This window comes from Acinonyx jubatus, chromosome C2 (assembly GCF_027475565.1).
Source record: "Acinonyx jubatus isolate Ajub_Pintada_27869175 chromosome C2, VMU_Ajub_asm_v1.0, whole genome shotgun sequence".
Classification (NCBI taxonomy): Eukaryota; Metazoa; Chordata; class Mammalia; order Carnivora; family Felidae; genus Acinonyx; species Acinonyx jubatus.
In genome coordinates, this window is record NC_069384.1 from 66,434,190 (window position 1) to 66,461,032 (window position 26,843).

A 26,843-nucleotide genomic window follows, 5' to 3' on the forward strand; every position below is an offset into this window, starting at 1 on the left:
AGATTTTCTTACCTTTTAACTTCAACAGTATAATAGGGACGTTCTGCTCAGGACTGTTTGCAACTTCGGCAGCTAGAGATAAGATCCTTGGGTCTGTACCTGTTGGTTTCATTTCTTATCGCCTATATTTTAACAGAATCAGAAAGATAAAGGTCAAACAGCCCTAAAACATTTGCTCCCTAAATAATGTTTGAAAAATAGTTTCAATATAAAATTTGTTTTGTTTGCTTTGAGAAGTGAAGGATAGATTTTTCGATTTCTTCCTTACAGGAGATTCTAATGTTTCTAATTGGAATACCTATAAAGAGCTAGAGACTCCTATAACTTACTATGACAGCTACAGCAGGTATTATTTATCACGCACTAGGAGTCAGGAACAGTGCTAGATACTCCACATTCACTCTCTCTAATCTGCACAATAATCCTGGGATAGAAATTAATTTCTTTGATCATAAAAGAGACACTGAATGTGCAGAAAAGAGCTAACATAGCTTGAGACAAAGTTGGCCCTTGGCTGGTGAACTTGGATTTCAGAAGGGTTTCCACCATTCCCTAACAAGAGTGGCTCACTGTACCTAAAGTGTTTGTGAAAACAATGTGATTTATGCAGAATGCCTGCTCTCATTCCAAAAGCTTGGAATTCTGGTACTTGGTAGTAGACGATGCCTATATGACCACCTCCAATAAAGACCCTTATCACTGAGTATCTAGTGAGCTTCCCTGGTAGACAACACTTCAAAATGTGACAGTTCATTATAGGAAGAATTAAGTGTGTCCTATACGAACCTACTGGGAGAAGACTTTTGGAAATTTGCACCTGTTTTCCTCTGGATTTTGCCCCATTTGCCTTTTCTCTTTGCTGATTTTGCTTTGTATCCCTTCACTGTAAATCACAGCCACAAATACGACTATATCCTAAGAGGTGTCAGCCCTCCCAGTGAATCACTGAACCTTGGGTTGGTCTTGGGGATCCTCAACACACAACTCAGAAATGGGACATAATTATAAGATAACAAAAGCTTATTAATAAATAGCATAGTAAATCAAATTATCTTTGTTATTATTATTATTATCCTCATATTAGTGTAGTCTTGGCTTCAGGAGTAGAATCCTGTGATTCATACTTACATACAACACTCAGTGCTCATCCCAACAAGTGCCCTCCTTAATGTCCATCACCCATTTTGCCCACCCACCCATCAACCCTCAGTTTGTTCTCTTAGGGTTTGCCTCCCTGTCTCTTCTCTTCTTGTTCCTTCCCTTCCCCTAAGGTCTTGTTAAGTTTCTCAAATTCCACACATGAGTAAAATCATGTGTTATCTTTCTCTGACTTATTTTGCTTTGCATAATACCCTCCAGTGCCAACCAAGTTGTTACAAATGGCAAGATTTCATTCTTTTTCATCACCATAAAATCAATTACCTTAAAATTAAATATAAGACACACCCCAATTCAATTTGCTGTTTACCACACTCAAAGCTCAACGGTATCATTTAACAAAAAGTACAATCTTCACTTACAATAAAAGCCAACATATATTAAGTATTTTACTATGAACTAAGCACTGTACTAAGTGCTTTTGCACACATTATCTTACTTCTCACAAGACTATGAGGTAGAGGCTGTAATCATCTCATTTTACAGATATGAAAAATAAACTTTGAAGGAACCTATCATGGTTCCACCAGCATCTGGTGGAGTACGTATTCAAATCCAGATCAGTCTGACTCCAAAGTCTGTGGTTTTAGATACAATGTTCATTATATTCCCTTCCATGTAAAATAATAAAAAACACAGATGACATACTTTTAACTCACTTATTTTTAGGTATTATTCTTCAAAATTGGCACCAAAACTGCCCTTTATATTGAGGAGTTGGCCATAAAATAAGCATCGAAATGTCATCCTTTTTAGGTAAAATATAAATCACTAAAATATAAATTTTCTGAAAATATTTCAAAGAAAGTCCAGCTAAACTCCTGGTGTCACTCCTGTCACACAGTAGGCATACTACTTCCCAAGAGAGTGGATACAGTTATCTCACTCTTCCCAATGGTTGCATTATGCTATCTTCCTTTGTAAGAGTGCATCAAAATATATTTAAACCATTCCCTCTATTGGAGGTCATTCAGAGTATGCTATTACCAGCAATGCTGCAATGACTATGAATGTACACATCTTTATGCACTCATGCTAGTATCTTGCAGGATGAATTTCCCTTGAAGTCAGATGGCTGGGTGGCAGGATATAAATTTTTAAAATTTTGATTAGATGGTACCAAATTTTTCTTTGAAATATGTGTTTCAAATTATACTTCCTCTAACAACATATGACGGTGTTCTTTTTACTATGCCCTCACTGATACATACTGCTATCTTATACATTTCTACCAATCTACTAGATGGAAAATGATATCATCTTTAATTTGTATTGCTTTGATTATTAGACAAGTTAGGCACATTTCATGTTCACTGGTTGTTTCTTCTTTCATATATTTTCTATTCATATCCTTCAACAATTTTCCTACTGGATTATTCTTTTGTAGAAGCTTTCAGCTTTTCATATATGGATATGAACCTTTATCTTTTATACTAGGTGTAAACAATTTACGTCATTTATTTTTTTTTAAGTTTCATTATGGTGTTTTCACCACAGTTTCACAATTTTCAAGTAGTCGAATATAACAATCTTTTCCTCTATGACTTCTACTTTGGTATCATTCTTAGAAGGGTCCTCCTTAACCCTAAGAGTTGAAATACAGTCTCTTAGACTCTTAAATATGGAGAATAGAGGGTTACTGGAGGGGTTGTGGGAGGGGGGATGGGCTAAATGGGTAAGGGGCATTAAGGAATCTACTCCTGAAATCACTGTTGCACTATATGCTAACTTGGATGTAAATTACAAAAATAAATTAAATAAAAATTTAAAAATAAATAAATAAATAAAATATAGTCTCAACTTTTTTCTGGTGCGTTTATGGGTTTGTTTTAGTTAGATCTTCATTTACTTATATCTTTATATATTCAATACACATTTAAGTTATTTGTGAATGGTGTAAGACAGAAATATAACAATATTTTTTAAGTTAGATGAGGATATAGATTTGTGGAAAAGAACAAATGCATACAGCTGTTATAAATTCCTGAGGTAATATGTCATCAGTAGACCTAAACAAAGCAATGTGAAATGTCACTTGGGGTATTTTCCAACTCTATTTAGTTCATTAACCTGTTTGGTTAGTTTTTTTTGGTTTTTTCTTTATTCCTGGACTCGTACAACCTGGTTCATTTTAATACGTTTGGTGAAAATTCACACTAGAAGGTAAGTTTCATGACAGCAAAGCTCATACCATCCTTGGTGGCTGCCTTCTTATCTCTCTGGTTCACTGCCATATTCCCAGAGACTAGACTAGTGCCTTTGCCCATACCTGGTAAGTACTTAATAAACATATGTTGAAAGAATGAATGAATGCACAAACTTTGGGCACTCCGAAAGTCAATTTCTTGACTCTGCTTTTCTCTTTATTAGGATTATGGAAACCTCAGATTTCTAATTGGAATCTTTTTCATGTAAAATAGGCTTAAAGCACTGTTGTTGCACTCTGGCTAACATAATAAAAGATCACTGAAACATTATCATCATCACCAAACGTGTGTAGAGCACTATGTTAGATACATAGATCACAAAGATTTTATACAGGACAGAGTCCCTGTTCATGTGTCGGTTGGGAAAGAAAAGTACACACACACATATACGTATATGTAAAATAATTATATATAAGTGCCAAATAGATGACACAGATGATAAGAAAACAGACCAGAGAGTCAGAGGACTGGGCTTCTCTGAACCAGTTTTCTTACCAGTAAACAAAATTCCTACTTTCTAGAATAATTCAAGATTTAGAAAAGAAAGCAGAAACCAAGGATGGTTCTAAAATGTTGCCAGATAATAGAGTTATACTTCAATAACGATAACCATTTGGAGACCTTTATGTGCTGTGAATTGTTTTAAATCCATTCATGTATTAATTCATTTAACCCTCTTAACAACTCTAAGGAATAAGCACTATCATTCCCCCCACCCCTAATTTTAACGATGAGTATACTTTAGTTTGCATGAAGTCACACTGTAAAGTATGAAGCTAGGGTTCAAACCCAAAAATTCTGGCTCCAGAACCTGAAGCACTTAATTACCACACCAAACAGTCTGAATACACTTTATAAAAGAATTTACACAAGCAGACAGGTTTAGGGAAACACATTCACCTACTTGCCTAGAAAAATAAATTGACAAATTTGGCTACGGTATAGGTTAAGCAACGGGGTAGAGTTTGATTACATACTTACCCTGAAAAACAACCACCCATTATGGCAACCATCTGTAAACTTTCTCTTGGGTGCTTCTCTTCTAATATAACACTTCCCTCATCTTTACCATTAAACTCATGAACTTTTGACAGGAAAAAAAAAAAAAGTATTTTTCAATTATTAATGCTATTACCCTGTTGCACAGCACGAACTCTGACCTTGATCTTTTGGGAATTTCGTCTTCCTGGTCGTGCCGTTTACTGCCTCCAAAGATCACTGTGAAGGAAGTAAATAAAAGAAGGCTACCGAATGCAATCTCGTTGCAACTGATCCTAAACACCGTGATTTCTAACTTGTAATCTTCCCCCCCCCCCCCCCCCCATCCTCTTCATCCCGTCTCGATCCTAATACTCCCGAGAACTTCCTCTGGAACAGAAATCAGGAGTTGATTGGCGAGGTAACGGCGTCGCCTCCAGTCAAGTTCAAGGTCTGAGGTCGCAGGCTCCTTCACCCCGGATTCTAGACCCAGCTTCCGCGCTACCAGGCCTTGGGGCAAAACACCAGGCCTTGTGCCCCGCTTCCGCCCCTCCCCGGGCCTCAGTTTCCATTAGACGTCTCCACACAAAAGGCACAGATACTCCCGTTAGGAACTCCTAAGCACCGGGATACTTGGCCCAGAACCCCACCAGGCCTCCCAGCACCCGGGACTCTCACTCTCCCCAGTCGCCACCTCAGGCGGGTTACCTCACCCTGTCTTCGCGTTGTTCCTCCGAAGGGCCCACCTCCCACCACGCACCTCAGCTGCGCGGCCTTTCCCAGGCGGCTTGCGTCGCAACGCGGGAAGGGGTCTGGAGGCGGGACCAGGATCCTCGGAGCTAGGGGGCGGGGCGCCCTTCTCCACGCAGCCAATCAGCACGCGAGAGGCTTCTGGGGGGCCGCGCGCGTCGGGCGCGGGGCGGAGTCTGGTGGCTGCCCTGGCCTCAGCAAGTGCAGCTGCTTCAGGATGAGGTGGCAGACGAGCGCAGGTGGCGCAGGTGGCGGAGGTAGGAGGTAAAGTCAGAGCCAGGGGATAATGATGAATGGAGCTGCGGGACCCTCGCGCATCGATCATCGCGAGCGGGTTCTCAAGTTAGGCGAGAGTTTCGAGAAGCAGCCGCGCTGCGCCTTCCACACTGTACGCTGTGAGTGAGGACGATCCCCGGGAGAAAGGGGGACCTCTGGGGATGGGGACGTGGAGACATTAAACTTCTCGGAATTGTGATCCCACAAACCTCCTTACTCTGCTGGAGAATGGGGTACCGGCGCTAACCGCTGTCCTGCCTGGAGTCCTAGGGGTTTCGTGGAAGAAGCCAGAGTTGAGCAGGTGTCGGTTGTAAACCCTGGGCAGAGAGATTCAAGTGAGACCAACAAGCAGAAAGGGAAACTTTGTGGAGGAGATCCGCAGGGGTGACTGTGGAGACGACGTGACTGGTGTATAATGCAGAGGTGATAGGAAGGTAGTTAGGTGACAGATGGAAGGATGCAAAGGACCGAACAATTATGCAGGGTGAAGGTAGTACCTTGAGGCTGGTAGGGAAATATTCCCTCCCTTCTTCACTTTTTCTGTCGCTGACTGATGAGAGTTCTTGTTTAGTGTGTTCCTGGGTAGGTATTCTAAACCATTCCAGTAATCTGTAGCTCTTTTGGACCCCTGATTTCGTTCAGCTATCAAATACTGATTATCAAAGTCTTGGAGGGTGTGTTATGCATTTCTTTTTTAGAAAGGTATTTACTTCCCTATGATCTCTCCTTTTGATTCCCTTTTGTTTGTCCTCTCGAAGTAGTTCTGGTAAATTACACTCTGTAATGTTCAGGTAGAAAAAGGATCTCTTTTGCTTTAATAGTTGGATGGTATAGATTCCAGGAAGGAAAATATAGCATATTATGATTTGGTATGTAAAACATTTCATTCTTTGCATAATAACCCTCAGAATTATAGAGCGGAAAGGAAACTTTGAGATCTTTGAATCATAACCTCTTATTTTTCTGTGGCAAAATTGTAAAGTAGCTATTTTTTAACTTCCTTTCCCCTGTCCTGTTCTTCTTTAGTGTCTCATCATTCCACCTTTCTCACTCATCGTGTTCTTAGACTGCCCAGAGATCTTCATGGTCTTTGCTCTGAGATTTTCCGTGTTTCAATCAAAACACCCCATTAAAACTCAACTTTCTTGAGACACCTTGGTGGCTCAGTTGGTTGAGCGTTGGACTTCGGCTCAGGTCATCATCTCTGGGTTCATGATTTCAACCCCATCTCTCAGGGTTGCTGCTGTCAGCGCAGAGCCAGCTTTGGATCTTCTGTCCCTCTTTCTCTCCATCCTTCCCCTGCTTGCACTCTCTCTCTCAAAAATAAACATTAAAAAAAAAAAAACCCTCAACATTCTCCAGAAGTTTGGTTAAGTTGTAGATGATCTAATTAAAGTAACCCAGGGTAAAGGTATAAAGATCAATGGGTTTAACTCTCCAAGAATATATTTACATTTTATGAAAGGGTTTTGTTAAGCAAAATTAACATCCAGTTGGTAGAATAAACAGGGGAAATATTTGTCAACAGATCTTCAACAGTGTCCTTTGTTTTTTCTGCTTTGCGGTTCTCTGTCTCCAAGGTTACCCACAGTGAGACAGCTAGTGCTAGCTGTGCAGTTTCTCTCCTTCACTTCCATTTTCCAAAAGTGTGATAAAGCTGATAACCTGGTTTCTCCATGCCTTTCTTGCAAATAGTACCTCCTCTCTCCTCTTCTTTCTCAGGTTTAAAGTAGCCTTTTAATGATTTTTCAAATCATAAGGTTTAAGATTATAAAGATTTGCTTAAGAACAAATTTTTGCATAATTTGGATATACTCTTTTAAGGGCATGAATCCCAAACAAAGAGGATAAAATACAGCTTTTGAAAGGCTCTCTGCAGGTGCTTCAAAGCTTTTCATTTATAAAAGTTCTCACTATGCTGGAATTGTGCCTTTAGAGTCAGAGAATCAGTTGATCTGGCTATAAGAATGAAAAAAAAAAAAAAAAGACAAAACAACCATAGAACTAACCATCACAATATACCCAGATATTTGAATACACGCTTAGTGCTGTGGAAGACATTAGAAAAGTTTTTGGCCTTAGTTTTTTTTCTTGTTGAAGCAGGCAGAATCTTTCTAGATTTATTTGAATAAAACCAATCATTATCCTTGAGGACAGTTTCATCTACCTTATGATCCTCACTCTTAATGACTCAGAGTAAGGGATGGAAACTATAGAACAAGAAATCTTACTTTTATACAGGGCAAATGGACCTCATTTATAACAAACACTCAAGTCAGTGTAATCTGGGAGAAAGTAATATTCTACGTTTATGTACAGGGGTAATTATGCCTGCCTAATATATATTTTTTTAATATATGAAGTTTATTGTCAAATTGGTTTCCATACAACACCCAGTGCTCATCCCAAAAGGTGCCCTCCTCAATACCCATCACCCACCCTCCCCTCCCTCCCACCCCCCATCAGCCCTCAGTTTATTCTCAGTTTTTAAGAGTCTCTTATGCTTTGGCTCTCTCCCACTCTAACCTCTTTTTTTTTTTCTTCCCCTCCCCCATGGGTTTCTGTTAAGTTTCTCAGGATCCACATAAGAGTGAAACCATATGGTATCTGTCTTTCTCTGTATGCCTGCCTAATATTTTTAACAAAACAGGTTGTGAATTCTGGCCTCCACTACCAAATAAGTAATGTACCTTTTGGAACATTCTCTAAACTTTCAGCCTTCATTTTCTAATATATAAATGGTAAGGATTAAATAAGATTGCATAAACAACCTGGCACAGTCTTTGGTGCATAGAGAATAAATAATAGTTACCATTATCCTTGAAAGGGTATATTCATGTGTGTATGAGGAGTGCCAATGAGTGTCATTTACTTAGAGTTTCAAAAAGCATTTATCAAGGCTTGGCAATAAAACCTAACACAAAGATAGTCTGGCATGTGGTAGGGAAGACATGGGATGTTCTGTAAGTGATAAGCTCAATGTTTAGCAGCAGATACTTCACTGGGTGGAAGAGTTTGAGTAACAGGACCCACTAGAATAAATTTTGAATTTGGGCTAGTTCTAATTTTACAATTTCTATCTAGATAAGGTAATAAACATTGAAATTCCTAAGTTTGTAAATGATACCACTTTTTGCTTGACAGTAATTGATGAACTCATGGTCAGTGAGGAAGATTGAGCCTTCATGTAGAGCCACTCCCACAAAAGTGGTTGTTAAGCTTTGGTGTGAGCAAACATTAGAAAGTACATTAATGAGAAATTGGATTAAAATTGTATTTACAATTGGGGCGCCTGGGTGGCGCAGTCGGTTAAGCGTCCGACTTCAGCCAGGTCACGATCTCGCCGTCCGTGAGTTCGAGCCCCGCGTCAGGCTCTGGGCTGATGGCTCGGAGCCTGGAGCCTGTTTCCGATTCTGTGTCTCCCTCTCTCTCTGCCCCTCCCCCGTTCATGCTCTGTCTCTCTCTGTCCCAAAAATAAATAAAAACGTTGAAAAGAAAAAAAAATTAAAAAAAAATAAAATAAAATTATATTTACAGTTAATTTTCTCTGATAAATGTGGTATATTGGAAAGGATATGGGTTTTCAAGTTAGTTGAATTAGTTCAAATACGAGGAAGTAAATTTATGATAGTAATTGTGATTCTTTTTTGAAGATACTGACATTATGTGACACTACAGCCAAAATAATCAGAAAAGTGATCAACATTGATTGAAAAAGTATTAATACAGAGTAGGAAATGTTTCTCTCCTCTATATGTAATATAAGTAATTGTACTGTAAACCTGAAAAAAATAACATAGAAGAAGGATATCCACAGTGAATAAATAAATGGTAAAATTGGTGGTGAGGTTTCCAAACCAAGGAGAACTGAAAGAAATAAACTATATAGTCTGGAATCATAGCAACCTAGAAAATACATTTGATATTTGGAAACATATAGAAAACATGAGATTACTTAACAAATTCTGTAATTCTAGAATTATACTTAATCCATTGAAACACAAAAGTTGTATTCTTAAAAAAAACTTGTTTGAAAGTAAATAAAAGGCAATACTAATTAATATAACAAGTAATAAAAAGTAGAACTCATTAATTCTAACAGTAAAATAATTAGAAATGTAAATAGGTTCAGAATAGTTTTGATAGATTTATTGATTATGAGTTCATGCTTATCATTGAATAAAGCTATAGATATTTTGGGTACATTACTATCTCTTATAGTTGTCTCATATTATAGACATCTATAGAAAGGCTTCAGAGACTTGTGAATCTCTTGAAATTATACAGTATTTGATATGTATGTTCATATATGCATTTTTTCTGTACAGAGGATTTATGGCTGGTCTATAATTTTCATCAGATTCCCATAGGGACTTGTGACTATTCCTCCTCTCCTAACAACCCCCGCTCCCCTGCCAACACACACAAAAGTTAAGAACTCTGGACACATATGGGGCGCCTAGGTGGCTCAGTCAGTTGAGCATCCAGCTTCGTCTCGGGTCATGATCCCGAGGTCTGTGGGTTCGAGCCCCGCGTCGGGCGTTGTGCTGACAGCACGGAGCCTGGAGCCTGCTTCGGATTCTGTGTCTCCTTCTCTCTCTGACCCTTCCCATTCATGCTCTGTCTCTGTCTCAAAAATAAATAAACGTTAAAAAAATTTTAAAAAAAAGAACTGTGGATATATAATAAGGCAAAGAGGCTATATGAGTGGATAGAGTTTGTGGCTTGAGTTCCTGATTTGATTTTTAACTGGCTTCATTACTTTAGCAGAGTTTCCCATTAGTAAAATGTGGGTGAGAATAATCAATTCAAAGAATTGTTGTGAAGATCTAAAGTGATGATATGTTACAAAGAAAAATAATCAGTTTTAAACACTAAAACAGAGGTTATAGATTAACAGCCTGTTGGCTGAGTTTGACTTTAGAGATGCTTTGTTTGACCCACACAGTTATTGTTTTAGCATAAACTAGTTGTAAATATGTAAAAATTAAGATCTTTTATACAGAAATCTGGATTACCAGCTTCTCTTTAAAAAATCAGAAGATAACCTGGCCTCACCAAACCCATATTCCTCTTGACAGGAGTTGGCTGGATCCAAGTTGTGGTTGTCTTCTTGAGATTGGGCTTATTCATTCTCTAGGTCACTGTGGTTCCCCACTGATCTGCTTCACTGCCTTGAATTACCTTTCTGGCTTCTCCTCTAAAGCATTATTTAACTGTAGTTAAGCAACAGGTCTCCCAATGTTGTCCTCTGTGTCACTGTCAGAAAAATATGGGAGATCAAAAGACCCTGGCTTTACTCTAGGATGTCATTTCTGTTACCTATTTATTGTAGAGATTCCTTTATTGTCAAATATTAAGTAATGAGTGCCCTCTATGAGAACAGAAATGTGCTAGTGAAAAGTACAAAACAAATATGGCAGTATCTACCTTAAAGAAATGAGAGTCTTGAAATACAGATTTATCTGATCCTCAGGAGACAATTAGAAAACAAGTCTTTTGCACATAATTTAGCTGAAATAAGTTTATACTTAAAAATAAGTTTGGAGTTGGTTCAGAGAGGGATAAACATATGAACCAGGGTCAATTACAAAGATCTTATATGTGCCCATTATATTAAAGGCACTATGCTAGGAGCCATAACTCAGGAGGAATTAAAGTATGAAGCATTATGTTTTACAAAATTACAGTTCTGGGGTGCCTGGGCAGCTCAGTCAGTTAAGCGTCTGACTTTGGCTCAGGTCATGATCTCACAGTCCAGTCTGTGAGTTCGAGCCCCGCGTCAGGCTCTGTGCTAACAGCTCAGAGCCTGGAGCCTGCTTTGGATTCTGTGTCTCCCTCTCTCTCTGCACCTCCCCCACTCGCACTTTGTCTCTCTCTCTCTCAAAAATAAATAAACATTAAAAAAAATTTTTTTTTAATTACAGTCCAGTAGGGCATATACAGAAACAGGTAAATAATACCAGGAAGTTTATGTTAGGTTTTGATGAGTGGTAGGTAAATGCTATAGAAGAAGACCAAAAAACTTGAGATTTTGGAGAGTAGAGAAAGGGTCCCACATAGTGACTACTTTAGGGAAGAGGGGACTTTGAAATAGGATTCACATTCTAAGAGCAAAAACAGAGAAAAGCAGATGGTCAAGCTGTAGCTTTCTGTTGATTGAAAACTAGTTTGACTTCAGCAAGAATAGGAGATGGAATAGGAGATGGCTCTGAAAGATATTATGGAAGAAGACCTAGTGATTAGATGTGAGTGATGAAGATTGAGGAATGTTTATATGAGTATTTACATTGATGAGCAAAACCTTAAAGGATAGTTAAAATTAGGAAGTTGAGGACATTTTAAAACCAACAAAGTCTGTTACTGTGGGTATCCCATAGGCCATGATGATAAATTACTTATATTAAAATACTTTAAGTGGAAGTTACTTCATTTATTATGTATACATCCTTATAAAATGAAGTTCTCACTTTAGGATAACAAATGGTATTTACTAGCTCAAATTGAACTTGTTTTCTTTCTCCATTAATGTTGATATCAATAAGACTGATATTCATTGTTGGTCAACCTCTTATCTTTTTCATCTAGTTAAATTTGATAGTTCCTTATTCTGGCTTTAGCAAATATTAACTGCATGATCTTGGGTAAGGGACTTGATTTCTTCTACCCTCATTTGCTGTATCTGTAACATAGGAGTATTCACAACTTTGGAGAATGTTCGTAAGGCTACGAGATAAAAGTAATTAAGAAAAAATTTAAAATAAAGTAATTAACACATAAGTTATTGCTGTTATTGTTTTTGTTTTGTATCTTTGTTTATTCTCTTGGCTATTTCTGTCTTCTGCTTTCTACTTTCTTTATTTCCATGATACTCAAGCTCAGTTCTGATTTTTTTTCTTTAGTATTGTTGTCTTTTCATTAATTGATATTAACTAACACTTATTTCCCTAGAACTTCTTTCAAGCATCTAAAACTTAACACCTTAATTATTTTTTATCTTTGTCATTACCTTACTGCTACTAACAAACTTCCCAATTTATTTTCAGTCTAATCTTTATCCTCAATGGTACTACTATTGTAAATCAAATTCTTTCATGTTTTTCATATTGTCTATGTATTTTTAATCTGTTTCTTAAAATCTGGAAATAAGCATCAAGATTTGAGAGATACTTATTGCATGTTTTCAGTTCTGAATTAAAGCAACATGAAGAATAAACCATGCTATAAAGAATACTTAGTGTGAATTGTTTATACTCATATGTGCTTAGGGAACATAAGAGTGAATTTCATTTCTTTTCATAGAGTTGTTAAAGAATTAAATATGAAGTGTTAACAAGGTGCCTGGCAGGAAGTGTTCCTTATAAATGTTAGCCATTATAATTGTCATTGAGAAGCAGCGGCCAGCTTTTGTTTATAGACAGCAGATCATTTGATGAGCACTAGAAGATTCTCCTTTCACAAGACCTACCTATTATAGTTCTCTAAATTCTAATAAATGTTCAGTACTTTGGATTTAGACATTTGGGGGTACTTCCCTGTTAATATAAAGATCAGTCTCTTGGAGTAGGGGTAATTGGGAGAGGCCTCTCAGAGGCTAATGTTCTATTTCTTGATCTGGTTGCTGATTACATTTGTGCCACTTTGTGAAAATTCATCAAGCTTATGATTCACATTCTAGTTTGCATGTCTGCTATATTTTAATAAAGAGTTAACGTGGGAAAAATGTATATAACTGGAGGAATTCTGTATCAGAATTATCAGTCCTTAATATGTATTGATATGAATTGTTTTTAAATGGCTTTCATATCTTAGAGGTTTTAAACTTGTTCAGCATGTGAAATATCTGAGCACCCTAAATTTCTTCTGGGTAATATATTTTAATAACATCATTTGAATTATGATTTAACTCAAAATGAAATTCTATTTTAAGTATTCTGAAGTTGCAGATTTGATTACATTTATGTATCCTTTAGTGGCAAATATATCCATGAAAAACTCAAACTTTTAAATTCAGTGATTGCTTTTTCTTAAGTTTTCCCATGAATGTGTATTTGCCACGTATTCATTAATTTTGTATTCTGCTAGAACAGCAGGCAAGTGATAGTAGGCACCCAAGGTGGTTTAAGAAAAATTATGGGAGAAAAAGACTGAAAATTGAAAGCATTCTACTAATATAAGTTTTTAGCAAATTGTGAAAACATTGACATTATGTAGTTTTTAGCAGTGGAACATCTTAGCCTAGGTTGCAGTCTAAACAGGATCCAGAGGGAACATGGTTTGAGGAATACTGTTGTAGAGTTCAGCTATTTCTTTTTTTCTCAGAGTTATATATACCTATCTATATCTCTATATCTCTATATATCTATATATCTATATCTAGATATACCTATCTAGATATAGATATAGAGATATAGAGATATAGAGATATAGATATAGATATAGATATAGATATAGATATAGGTATCTCCAAACTGGTTTGGATTTTATTTGTAGTATGAAGACTCTCCTAAACCATTTTAATTACTGGCTATTAAAAAATGATTTATCACTCTGAAACATGCTCACACTTTTTTAAATGTTTATTTATTTATTTATTTTTGAGAGAGAGAGGGAGGGAAGCATGAGTAGGGAAGGGGCAGAGAGAGAGGGGGGGACAGAATCCGAAGCAGTCTCTGCATTGTCAGCACAGAGCCAGATGTAGGGCTCAAACTCAAACCATGAGATCATGACCTGGGCCGAAGTCAGATGCTTAATTGACTAAGCCACACAGGCACCCCTTTGATATCCAGGTACCCAGGTATTGCTCCATCTTATAAAAATCCATATCTGTTTCTATTTTTAGATGACTTCAAACCTGCTTCCATTGACACTTCTTGTGAAGGAGAGCTTGAAGTCGGCAAAGGTGAACAGGTGACAATAACTCTGCCAAATATAGAAGTGAGTACTTCCATGTGTTTGGACTTAAAGGATTCTTTTGCAGTATTTATACTAAATTTAAATGAAAATAACTGCACAATTCATGTAGTGATAGTTAAAGTAATTAACAAATATACCAAAGCAAAAAAAAAAAAAAAACAAAACACTTATTTTAAGCTATTTCAGGAAAAATAGTCTTAAAATACTTTATTCATTTTTTTTTTTTTTTTAGAGAGTGAGCACGAGTAGGGATGGGGTAGAGGGGGAGGAAGAGAGAGAATCTTAAGTAGGCTCTACACGCAGCACAGAGCCCAACACAGAGCCCGACACTGGGCTCCATCTCATGACAGTGAGATCATGACCTGAGCTGAAATCAAGAGTCAGACGCTTAACTGACTGAGCCACCCAGGCACCCCTTAAAATACTTAAAAAAAAACACCTTTGATCCATTTAATAAGTTTTAAGAACTATCACATCAGATGATTTGAAACAATTGGAGGTCTAAACATATACCTATTAAATTATTATTATAAGCCAGATTTTGTACTCTGAACTAGGAATAAGAACATATCCCCTGCCTTTTAGTCTTAATCTGCTATAGCAGAAAGACATACAAATATCTAATGCTATACATTAGAGCATGTACAAAATTCTGTGCAAGCACATATGTGGAATCAAATATTCTGCCTGGTAGAATCTTGAAAGGCTTCACAAAGCACATGCTATTTGAGCTGAATCTTAAAAGGCAGGTAGAATTTCATCAGGCAGAAAGGGAGTAGACTATCCTAGGTAGAAGGGATGTTATGTGAATGGCTCTGATAGAGAAAGAACAAGAAGTTTGCGGAATAAATGAATTAATGTAAGTTCTAATGTAGAATTTAGATTTTATCCCATAGGTATTACAGAGCCTTTAGAGGCTTTTAAGCAGAGTAGTAACATGATTGAATTTGTGCTTTTAGAGTGATTTTATCAATAATTTGGGGGAATGAGTTGGAGAAGAAAGACTCTAGGTCTTTAACCAAAGTTTTGTCTATTTAAAAAATTTCCAGATGTTTCCAAGTAACACTGTGAAATACTGTTTACACAGATATACAAATTATTTGTTGTATGGTCTAGTTTTCTCAATCTTTGAGTTAGAAATTTCTTAGCATTCAGCTTAAGTTTCTTTTTTTCTTTTATACCAACTTGACCTATTCTCAGAGAACACAAAGACTGTAACATTTTATTTTAACATATAGAGAAAGCACAGACTGAGATTTTTGTCTTTGTGTAATTTTTTAATGGAAATGGTTTTGTGCTAGTTCATCTACATTCTCTTATATGCATTTATGACATTATTTGTCATGATTAGAGGTAGAGCAAGCAAGTTCTCTATCCCCTAGTCTTCTTTTTCTTATTTTTATCAGTCAAAATTATTTTTTATAATTTTTTAATGTTTATTCCTGAGAGAGAGAGAGAGAGCACAGGAGAGGGGCAGAGAGAGAAAAACATACACAGAATCTGAAGCAGGCTCCAGGCTCCAAGCTGTCAGCACAGAGACAGCTGGGGCTCAGACCCACAAACTGTGAGATCATGACCTGAGCCGAGCCACCCAGGCACCCCCCCACCCCCGCACTGCTTTTCTACTGCAAGCAGATGGGGATTTTTACATTTATTAATAAACTTTTCTCAATCACCTATATCCTTCTTCAATTAAGAGTTACCATCCACCACGTGTTATGATCTCAATTGTTGGGGTGCCTGGTTGGCTTAGTCAGTTGAGCATCTAATTCTTGAATTTGGCTCAGGTCATGATTCCCCCATCATGGAATCGAGCCCTGTGTCAGGGTCTGTGCTGAGTGTGAAGCCTGCTTAGGAGTCTCTCTCTCCCACTGCCCTTTTCCCCCACTGACATGGTCTCTCTCTCTCTCTCTCTCTCTCTCTCTCTAAAATAAAAAATAAGTAATAATAAATTAAAAATAATTTAAAAATTGAAATGTCTCTTAAAAGAATGACAATTATAGAAAGAAGCTTTCAAGGCTTCAAATTGTAAATTTCTTTAACAGCAAAGAAATAATTTAGGAAGATGTAACTCCTTGCCCCCAGGACACCAGAGATATGTCCAAAAAGAATATATCTCAATATTTGTGTGTGTGTATGTGTGCATGAGAAAGAGAGACAGATGGACAGTGGGCCATATATGTATATATATTTACCTTCTATGTGGTAACTTCTGTGCTAGGTAGCTATTAAGAATACAGCAGAAGACTAGACATAGACAGTGTCCTAAAAAATATTACCATTTAGTTAGGAAGACAGGAAATTAATGATTACAAAATATAGAAATGTAAGGGCTGTCATAAAAGTATTCGTAGAATATTACAGAAGTACAAAAGAGCAATAATTCAGTCAGCAGAGAGAGAGGAGATGCCAGGGTATGCTGTCTTGAAGGAGAGTTGAAGTTACCCAGGTAAAGGAAAGAGGGAAGAATGTTTTAGGCAGAGAAAAGAAAAATACATGGGCTAAAACAAGGCAACAAAAGAGTCTGTTACATTTGAAGAACTACATAAAGCCACTATGGCTAGGTCAGAAGGAGTCTACTAGGGACATAATGGGAGATGGACAGGTATTAGAAATCAGATAATAAAGGGCTTAATGTGTAAAGCAAAAGAATTTAAACTTTATACTATAACTCTTTTTAGACAGCTGAAATGAAAGAGAATAGTTAAAATTATCACCTGTCAAGAGCAAATATATTTTTCTGCTGGCCATATAGTCCTTGGACAATTGTGAATTGTAATAGAAATTACATTCTCAAATTCACTTTGTGGGTTTTCCTCCCTTAATTAAAGAACTTCTTTAAACAAGTAGGAGTTTTACATTTCTTCAGAGTTCTTAATTTTGCAGGAATGTAATGATTTTAGTTTGAGGCATTTAGATTCTCTATTTTCTTTATGAACTTGGCTTTCATCATACAGGTAAAAATGAATAAAAGCTAGGAGTCATCCTATAAAATAGAACTTTTATTATACTATACTTTTAAGAGTACCTTCAGTTTCTGGAAGTTCTTCAAAAGAGTAGATTTTTTTATATGGTAGTAGTTAATATTTATCAAGTGTTGTATGTAAAGGGTACTATTCTATGTTCTTTATAAGAATTAGCTCACTGGGGCACCTGGGTAGCTCAGTTGATTAAGCATCTGACTTCAGCTCAGGTCATGATCTCATGGTTCAAGAGTTCGAGCCCCATGTCGGGCTCTGTGTTGACAGTGTGGAGCCTGCTTGGGATTCTTGCTTGCTCGCTCACTGACTCACTCTCCTTCTGCCCCTCCCTCTCTCATGCTTTCTCTTTCTCTCAAAATAAAAAAATAAACTTAAAAAAAAAGATTTAGCTCACTTAAGCCCCACAACTACCTATGGTTTAGGAACTCTTTCTGATGCCATTTTGCTAATGAGGAAACTGAGGCGTGTGGAGGTTTGGTAATTGTCCCAAAGTTAGGTAGCTTATAAACCACATAGTTGGATTTCAAATCCAAGTCTTCTTGACATTGATAAATTCTTGACCTTTGTAAAGTAGTTTTTGCAAAATTCTTATTTTTTGTTAATTTAAATTCATGTTAGTTGACATATAGCATAGTGTTGGTTTGGGGAGTAGAATTTAGTGATTCATCACTTACATATAACACCCAGTACTCATCCCAACAAATGCCCTCTTTAATGCCCATCAGATAGGATAGATTCTCTAATTTTCATTCCTCTAGGTTTTCTTTGGTAGTACCACGTAGAAGAAACTAATAAAAATGGGATGCTTGGGTGCTCAGCCAGTTTAGTGTCCTACTATGGATATTGGCTCAAGTCGTGATCTCACAGTTGTGAGCTGGAGTGCAGCATCAGGCTCTGTGCTGAGTGTGGAGTCTGCTTGGGATTCTTTCCCTCTCTCTCTGCCCCTCCCCCATTGGCACACGCTGGGTGCATGTGCTCTCTTTCTCTCTCTCTCTCTTTCTCCCTCTCACAAAATAAATAAGTAAACATTAAAATAGGAAACTAACAAAAAATGGAGGCTGTTAAGCTGGTTAATAGTGGGAATTTACAAATCTCTCTTCCTTATGAGTAATTATAATTGACTACTGTAAAATTTCAAAATGTTGAATTTTGAAGGGAAAAGACTTACTTGCTATGATTTATCATTGGTGCTGTCCAAGTTTGGCATTCTTTAGTGGTGACTCCACCTTATGGAGTACTTTTGTAGGCCTCAATGAAATAGTCCACTGGAAACTTTCAACCACACTTGCTATTATGTAGGAAATGCATCTCTAGAGGTTACCTATGACTTCAGCCCCCAAACACTGGACTTGTGAAAGTTCCATATGTCAGATGGGCTGCTATGCCACTCTAAACCACCCTCTTGGGCAACATTCATCCAGGATGAACCTGGAAGGTTTGATTCCATCCACTGAGTTTATTTAGCTCAAATGAGAAAATAGCCACCACGTTCTTGGGACCTCAACCTATTTTAGGACTCATTTTATTTTAACATCCTATTGCAGTTATATTTTTAAATGAATTATATCTTTTATCATTATATAATAATATTTTTACTCCTGTTTTTGTGATTTTTAAGCTTAAATACTACCTTGCCTAATATTAATATTGCCACTTTGCTTTCTTTTTGTTTGCATGTTCATAGAATCTTTCTTTTATTTAGCTGATGTTTTAAAATATTTTAAAATATATTAAATATAACTATTTTAAAAATATTAAATATAACTATTTTTAAATATATCTTTTGATAACAGAATAATTTTTTTTAATATATGAAATTTATTGTCAAATTGGTTTCCATACAACACCCAGTGCTCATCCCAAAAGATGCCCTCTTCAATACCCATCACCTACCCTCCTCTCCCTCCCACCCCCCATCAACCCTCAGTTTGTTCTCAGTTTTTAAGAGTCTCTTATACTTTGGCTCTCTCCCACTCTAACCTCTTTTTTCTTCCTTCCCCTCCCCCATGGGTTTCTGATAACAGAATAATTTTTAAGCCCAGTTCAACACTTTCCGTTTTTATTAGATTTCTATCCACACTTAGTTCAAAGTTGATATAGTTGATTTTTATATTTATCATAGTTGATTTTTATATTTATCATCTTATAGTATGTTTATTAGTTATTTTACTTTATTTTCTATCTTTTGTTTTTTATTAGTTTCATTAAGAATCTCTTCTTTTCTTTTTTTCCCTTGTATTTCTTTGGGAGTACTATTGTACTTTTTCATCCCATTACTGACTAATTTCCTTTCCTGGTATTCCTAATCAGGCATGATCAAATTTGCCTGTCAACAGATGGGGGACAAAACTGGAAGGTGAGTAGGGAGGTGAATAATGGTAACTTAGGTGAGATGATGATTGGATCCTGAGGTTGGGTAATAGCAGTAAACATGGAGATGATTGGATGTATTCAGTAGTTAATTTTTTTTTTTGAGGATTGAATGAGTTTAATATTGTACATATAAAACACTTCAAACAGTGTCTAGCACCCTATAGATGTTCACACATGTTCATACAAGGCAATCTTTTTAAAATCTAGTTCCATTCTTCTGCTTAGAGGCTTCCAAATGCTTTCCTTTTTTTTTTTTTTAATATGAAACTTGTTGTCAAATTGTTTACCTTACAACACCCAGTGCTCATCCCAACAGGTGCTTTTTATGGCTCTCAGAATAAATCTCAAACTCACCCCACCCCCCCCATGGCCAGCAAGGCCCTGTGGGGATCTATAGTTATCCATCTGCCAAGCTCATCTCCCTCTCTCACACCCCCTCCCTCTCACTTCATCTTTTTGGCCTCAGATCCTTTGCACTTGCTGCTCCCCTTTCCTGGAGCTCTCTTCCCCCAGTTCTCACGGTGACTGAGTCCTCATATTTCAGGCTGCCTGTGACTTCAGTTTTATTTGCTCACAAAAGTTATTGAGAGGCAAAGACAGTTCATATTCTTAGGAGTTTCCTGATGTTTTAATACATTAATACGCTTTTCTAGGGGTATGGAATAAGGGACTGGGCAGGAATTAAAGTTTAAAATAGGAATAGTGGGGCGCCTGGGTGGCTCAGTTGGTTAAGCATCCAACTCTTGATTTGGACTCAGGTCATGATCTCATGGTTCATGAGTTCAAGCCCTGCATGGGGGTCTATGCTGACAGTGCAGAGCCTGCTTGGGATTCTCTCTCTCCTTCTCTCTCTGCCTCTCCCCCACTTGCTATCTCACTGTCTTTCTCTCACTCACTCACTCAAAATAAATAAATAAACTTAAAAAAATAAATAAAATAGGAATGGTGCTCAATTTAATAAGAAAAAAAGACTTTACTTTTTATATTTTTTAAATTTTCTTAAAGGTTATTTATTTATTTTGAGAGAGACACAGAGTGCATGAGCAGGGGAGGGGGCAGAGAGAGAGAGCAAGAAAGAGAATCTCAACACAGGGCACAAACGCACTAACCAAGAGATCATGACCTGAGCTGAAGTCAAGAGCTGGACACGTAACCAACTGAACCACCCAGACACCCCAGGAAAAAAGCTTTACTTTTTAAAAACTGTTTCAAAATGTGGACAGCAGGTATAGAGATTATGAAGGCTTTATTTAACTTTGGATCAAAGTGTTCATATTGTTCATATTCAACATCCATTTAGTATCTCTGAAGCATTTGTTACTTTAGGTACTAGGAGAAATAAATAAAACAACCAAAACTATGATCTAGTCTTTATTCTTCAGGAATTCAAAGTACAACAATGTATTATAATTTTAAGATACATTCTATTCTAAGTAGAAATGCAAATATCTTTAAGAAGACTATGGTGCAAATCTCTTATCAACTGTAATTTGGAGTCCTTGGGTTACTGTCTGGGAGTATCTTATTCATTTATTCGTCTATTTCTTATATTTCCTGTAAACTGATAGATATATCTAAAGGCCGGATGTGAGTTAGACTGTGTGTGTGTGTGTGTGTGTGTGTGTGTGTGTGTGTGTGTGTGTGTGTGTTTTAGGCAAGATACTTTATAGGTGATGCTGTTTACTTTCTTTTATATCACATCGTGCAGGATATTATGTCTGGTTGTCCCACTTTTAATGATGCTAAAATTAATTGGTGAGTTTAGTGTAATAGTAATCTGCATAGGGAAGCACCACTTTAATAAAATAACAAGATTTTAAAAACTAAACTAATGAAGGAAGAAGAAGGTGGGTAGGAGGTGTGATTCAGGGCTTCTGTTCCCTTATCTGTAAAATATATTATGCATTAGAATTGAACCCCAATTGTCTGTTGTTGACAATCTTTAATGAGACAGGGCAAGTACTTCCTCTGTTCCCTTTTCTCAGTAATAGCAGGTTTGAGACCTCAGCCTTGCTTCATCTCTTTTTTCCTACGAATCCTTGTTAGAGTAGTAAACTTAGGTAGTTAGGTGACTTGAGGTATAACATAGGTTGAGAAACACAGAAGATCTTGAAGGCCTTCCCAAATGATTTTCTATCACAGATTTCAAGTAATAATATTTAACTTTTTAAACAGGGCTCAACTCCACCAGTAACTGTTTTCAAAGGTTCAAAGAAACCTTACTTAAAGGAATGCATTTTAATTATTAACCATGATACTGGAGAATGTCGACTAGAAAAACTCAGCAGCAACATCACTGTAAAAAAAACAAGGTATGTAGGGGGTGCCTGGGTGGCTCAGTCAGTTACGCGTCTGACTTCAACTGAGGTCGTGATCCCACAGCTCGTGGGTTTGAGTCCTGTATTGGGCTCTGAGCTACCAGCTCAGAGGCTGGAACCTGCTTCAGATTCTGTCTCTCTTCTCTCTCTGCCCCTTCCCCATTCACACTCTGTCTCTCTCTCTCTCAAATATAAATAAACATTAAAAAAAAGTAAAAAAGAAAAAGACACGTGGTTTATGAAATAAACTACTTTATCAACAAAGAAGTTGCTAAGGAAATATTAGTGAAAAAAAGTATTGGGTTAAGTCACATTATTATATAAAGTTTCTTTCTTTGTGGTACAAAATGTTTTAATCTTTTTCCAAGTTTAAATTTGGCGGAGATCCTTAGCCAAAAGCTTTTATCACTTCTTCCTATGATATATGAAAGCTTTCTTTGTTTCTGAATGTTTTCTATATGCGTAGGTATACATTTTACTCTATTGTAGATACTTTCATAAAGCTGAACTGAAAGAAGCCATTATACACTCTCCAAAATAATTTCATCATTAGTAAAAACTTATTGAGCACCTAGAATATGTAAAAAACTAGAAAAAGAAAATTTCCTATACAAATACTAGCTTCAACATGTCTGCATTTTAATTGGATTAACAGATCATTCCATTTAAAAAGTCAGTAAGAATATAGCTATCTCAAATTCTTGTTTGCAAATAGGTGGTGCATTGTCATGTAATGTAAGAGACCTACACTAATAGCCATACAAAGAATATAGGCAAAAATTGTTCTCGGACTTAAAGGAATGGAGAAGTTCTCATTGATTGGAACATTTGGGAGTCTTTATTGATGTCTTGAGAGGTTAAGAATTTGAAGGGATACATGCACCCCAATGTTTATAGCAGTATTATCAATAATAGCGAAATTATGCAAAGAGCCCAAATGCCCATCAACTGATGAATGGATAAAGAAGATGTGGTATGTATGTATGTATGTGGTATGTGTGTGTGTGTATACACACACACACACATACACATATATATATACACAATGTATATATATATATATGTGTGTGTGTGTGTGTGTATATATATACACACACACAATGGAATGTATATATATATAACATATATAATATTATATATATATACATACACACACAATGGAATGTATATATATATATAACGTATATAATATTATATATATATACACATACACACACAATGGAATATTACTCAGCCATCAAAAAAATGAAATCTTGCCATTTGTAACAATGTGGATGGAGCTAGAGAGTATCAGGCTAAGCAAAATCAGTCAGAGAAAGACAAATACCATATGATTTCACTCATATGTGGAATTTAAAAACAAACAATCATTGCCAAAAAAAGAGAGAGGCAACCAAGAAACAGACTCTTAACCATAGAGAACAAACAGTTACTGGATGGGAGGTAGGTGGAGAATGAGTTTAAATAGCTGATGGGATTAAGGAGAGCACTTATGAGTACAAGCTGTTGTATTGAAGTGTTGGATCACTAGATTGTACACTTGAAACTAATGTTACGCTATATGTTAACTAACTGGAATTTAAATTACAAAAAGAAAGAAAAAAAAGATTTAGGGCTTTTCCTCCCAAAATACTTGATAAGACTTACCATGGGTACTTGTTAAATGTGAGTTTCCAAATTCAACTTCAGATCAGGGAAGGACCCTTGGAAGCTCTTTTTTATTATCCCCTTCCTGCTTAGGTGATTTTTATTGGTAGGAAAGTTTAGAAAATATTTAATTGATCAGAGAGAACATGAAGTTGTAGACAAGGTTTGAAAGCAGGGATATATCTGACTTATTTGGAGCCAATGACTAGGATCTGTTTAATAGAGCAGTAATTTGTTTCTGTGCCTGTGTATAAGTAGATTGACATGCTTACATTTGTTTAAAACATTAATCCACCAAACAAGCTGACTAAAATGAAACAATGTGGGAAACAGAAAAATGAATAAACCACAATTTTTGAAGGTAGGAATGAAGAGAACAGTGAGGTTCTAAATATTCTGAAGGAAGAACTGACAGGATTTGGGTGATTGGCAATTGAAGAGACAGAGGTCAAGCATAATTGTATTATATACTCTGTTCGCAAAAGCATTGAAAAGAAAGTATACAAATCCCCTTTAGTAATGTGTCTTAAAGTTAGGAATAAAAAATATGAAAGAGGGGCACCTGGGTGGTTCAGTGGTTAAGCGTTCAGCTTCATCTCGGGTCATGATCTCATGGTTTGTGGGTTCCAGCCTCATGTCGGGCTTCTGTGTCTCCTTCTGTCTCTGCTCCTCTCCCATTCGTGCTCTGTCTTTCTCTCTCAAAAATAAATAAACATTAAAAAAAATTTTTTTAAATATGGAAGTGATTTTAACAAATGATAATTTTAGAATTTAGGGAGCATGTTGTACTTGTTATACACTTTTATATAATTTCAGTTTATTTTAGTCATTTGTGTATGTCTCATCTCTTCAATTTTGAGCAGTTTTGTTTTTATTCACATCTGTATTCCCTCAGTGGATCTGTGTATATGCCATACATATAGCAGAGTTCAATAAGTGTTTGTTAAATAACTATTTGTTAAAAAATGAACTAAATTCATGCTTTAATTTTTGAATATCATTTTAAAGATTTCTAGAGAAAAGAATAAGTGGTCAATTTTAGTAACTTTGTTAGTTGTAATTGTTAAATTTCTATCATCCCTGTTTTGACCTTTGATATTCTGAATTGCAGAGTTGAAGGAAGTAGTAAAATTCAGTATCGTATAGAGCAACAGCAACAACAAATGCGGAATTCAGCTAGAACTCCCAATCTTGTAAAACATTCTCCATCTGAAGACAAAATGTCCCCAGCATCTCCGATGGATGATATTGAAAGAGGTAAAATCTAAGTTTATATATAATTCCCCTTATAATAAATTATTAAGAATTACTGGGTGAAAATTTTTAATTAACAAGGGAGCTGATTTAAAATTTGTTTTAATGTTTATTTTTAAGAGAGAGAGAGAGAGAGAGTGTGTGTGTGTGTGTGTGTGAGAGAGCAGAAGAGGGACAGAGAGAGAGGAAAACACAGAATCTGAAGTAGGCTCCAGGCTCTGAACTGTCAGTACAGAGCCCAATGCAGGGCTCGAACCCATGAACTGCAAAATCATGATCTGAGCCCAAATCAGTTGCTTAACCGACTGAGCCACCCAGGTGCCCTAATGAGAGAACTGATTTTAAACTGTCATTGAGAGCATAATATTTTTTGTAATTATGGGTTTTTCTGGGGGAAGAATGTAGTTTATGATTTAGGGTATTATGTCAGTAAGACTATATCTGTAGAACAGAATTTATATCTTTTATTATTATCCAGGGTAAAAAAAGTGACTGTTTAGATATCTGTACTGGAGTTTCTTTTTTACAGTTGTGATGATTTAGATTGAATTCCTCACAGCATTTTTCTGTCAAAGTTATTTTATTTATAGCCAAACTGTAAATATCTAAGATGTCACTAGACCAATAGGGAAGTGAGGAGATGTAATAACATGTAGTAAGTTCTTCTGAATTGCGGCTCACTTCTCAGCAGGAAGGTGTTTCTAGGGAGACATAGTCCTTTTGAAAGTAAGGAAACTGAAATCTCCATTATTTTTTTCTAGCTTCAGGCTGGGTGTCTGTGGTATACTAATTGTGGTAGGAGTAAAACTCTGGTCACCTGGTTACAAAGTATATTTGCTTCTACACTTTTCTTTCATAATTTGTATATAGTTCTCCAATTCCACTTGCTCCATTCTAGGCCCACTATAGCATTAGTTCCCCAACATATTAGTGTTCTTTTTACAAACAGCAAAGAATATACACACTTAAAACCCTTGTTTCTACAAGGAATCTTGAATTTTATTTTATTATTATATCATATCTGATTCCAAAATGGATTTGAATTATGATGTCATTCTATTCATGTATATAATAAAATACTGGAATAGAAAATCAAGATATTGAAGGGGAAGAGGATTTGCTAATTATTTAAAATTATATAAAAACAGACAAATACCATATGATTTCACTCATACGTGGAATTTAAGAAACAAAAAACATAGGGGAAGGGAAGGAAAAATGAAATAAAAACAGAGAGGGAAGCAAACCCTAAGCTATGGAGAACTGAGGGCTGCTGGAGGGGCAGTGGGTGGGGGGATGGGCATGAAGGAGGGCACTTGTGATGAGAACTGGGTGTTACATGTTAAGTGATGAATCACTAAATTCTACTCCTGAAACCAATACTACACTATATGTTAACTAACTTGAATTTAAATAAAATCTTGGAAGAACAAATAATAATACAGTGCAAGAAGAAATCCCTCGTTGTTTTTTAGTAGAGACCTTAATAAAAGCATTGTATTAAAGCATTGGATTCTAGAGGATAAGTTATCATCATCTTATAAGGTTTAATGATTTCAAGGTCTAATTTTATATAAGAAATTACCTTGAGATGTTTGTATAGCATGTTATCTAGACTGTCTTCTTTTAAATATTTTCCTGACCCTTCTATGCCAATGTCTATTGCTATGGTTGAATCATCTTTTCAAATTTATGACTAGATGTCTGGCAGTTGTACTAGTGTTTCTGTGGTTTAATTTACATTCACATCTTTGAGCTGTCTGGGATTTTTGTTTAAAAAATAAGATGAGGGACACCTGGGTGGCTCAGTCAGTTGAGCATCTGACTTTGGCTCATGTCATGATCTTGCAGTCCATGAGTTCAAGCCTCATGTCAGTCTCTGTGCAGATAGCTCAGAGCCTGGAGCCTGCTTCGGATTCTGTCTCCCTCTCTCTCTGCCCCTCCCCCACCCACATGCATGCTCTCTCTAAATAAATAAATAAATA

The 26,843-nt window shown here is 36.5% G+C and overlaps 2 protein-coding genes across 11 annotated transcripts in view; one reads left to right on the forward strand and one right to left on the reverse strand.

The window, feature by feature from the left end:
- Nucleotides 1-5,157, reverse strand: part of IQCB1 (IQ motif containing B1) — a 63,069-nt gene extending 57,912 nt beyond the window's left edge. Inside the window, exons 1-3 of one of the 8 annotated variants that reach the window (XM_015078232.3) lie at nucleotides 5,104-5,157; nucleotides 4,526-4,583; nucleotides 13-122 (exon numbers count right to left, since the gene is read on the reverse strand). In XM_015078232.3, the coding sequence (XP_014933718.3) occupies nucleotides 13-112 (100 nt within the window). In that variant the 5' untranslated portion in view covers nucleotides 113-122; nucleotides 4,526-4,583; nucleotides 5,104-5,157. Of the gene's footprint in view, nucleotides 1-12; nucleotides 123-4,346; nucleotides 4,372-4,500; nucleotides 4,584-5,021 lie in introns of those variants that run through there. The other 7 variants (XM_015078222.3, XM_015078226.3, XM_015078227.3 and 4 more) reach the window with 7 other exon arrangements.
- A 104-nt stretch (nucleotides 5,158-5,261) lies between these two features.
- EAF2 (ELL associated factor 2) overlaps nucleotides 5,262-26,843 on the forward strand; it is a 38,114-nt gene continuing 16,532 nt past the window's right edge. For 2 of the 3 annotated variants that reach the window (XM_053220932.1, XM_015078218.3), the window contains exons 1-4: nucleotides 5,262-5,488; nucleotides 14,212-14,306; nucleotides 21,815-21,951; nucleotides 24,716-24,861. In XM_053220932.1, the coding sequence (XP_053076907.1) occupies nucleotides 5,380-5,488; nucleotides 14,212-14,306; nucleotides 21,815-21,951; nucleotides 24,716-24,861 (487 nt within the window). In that variant the 5' untranslated portion in view covers nucleotides 5,262-5,379. The remainder of the gene's footprint in view (nucleotides 5,489-14,211; nucleotides 14,307-21,814; nucleotides 21,952-24,715; nucleotides 24,862-26,843) is intronic. The other variant, XM_053220933.1, reaches the window with a different exon arrangement.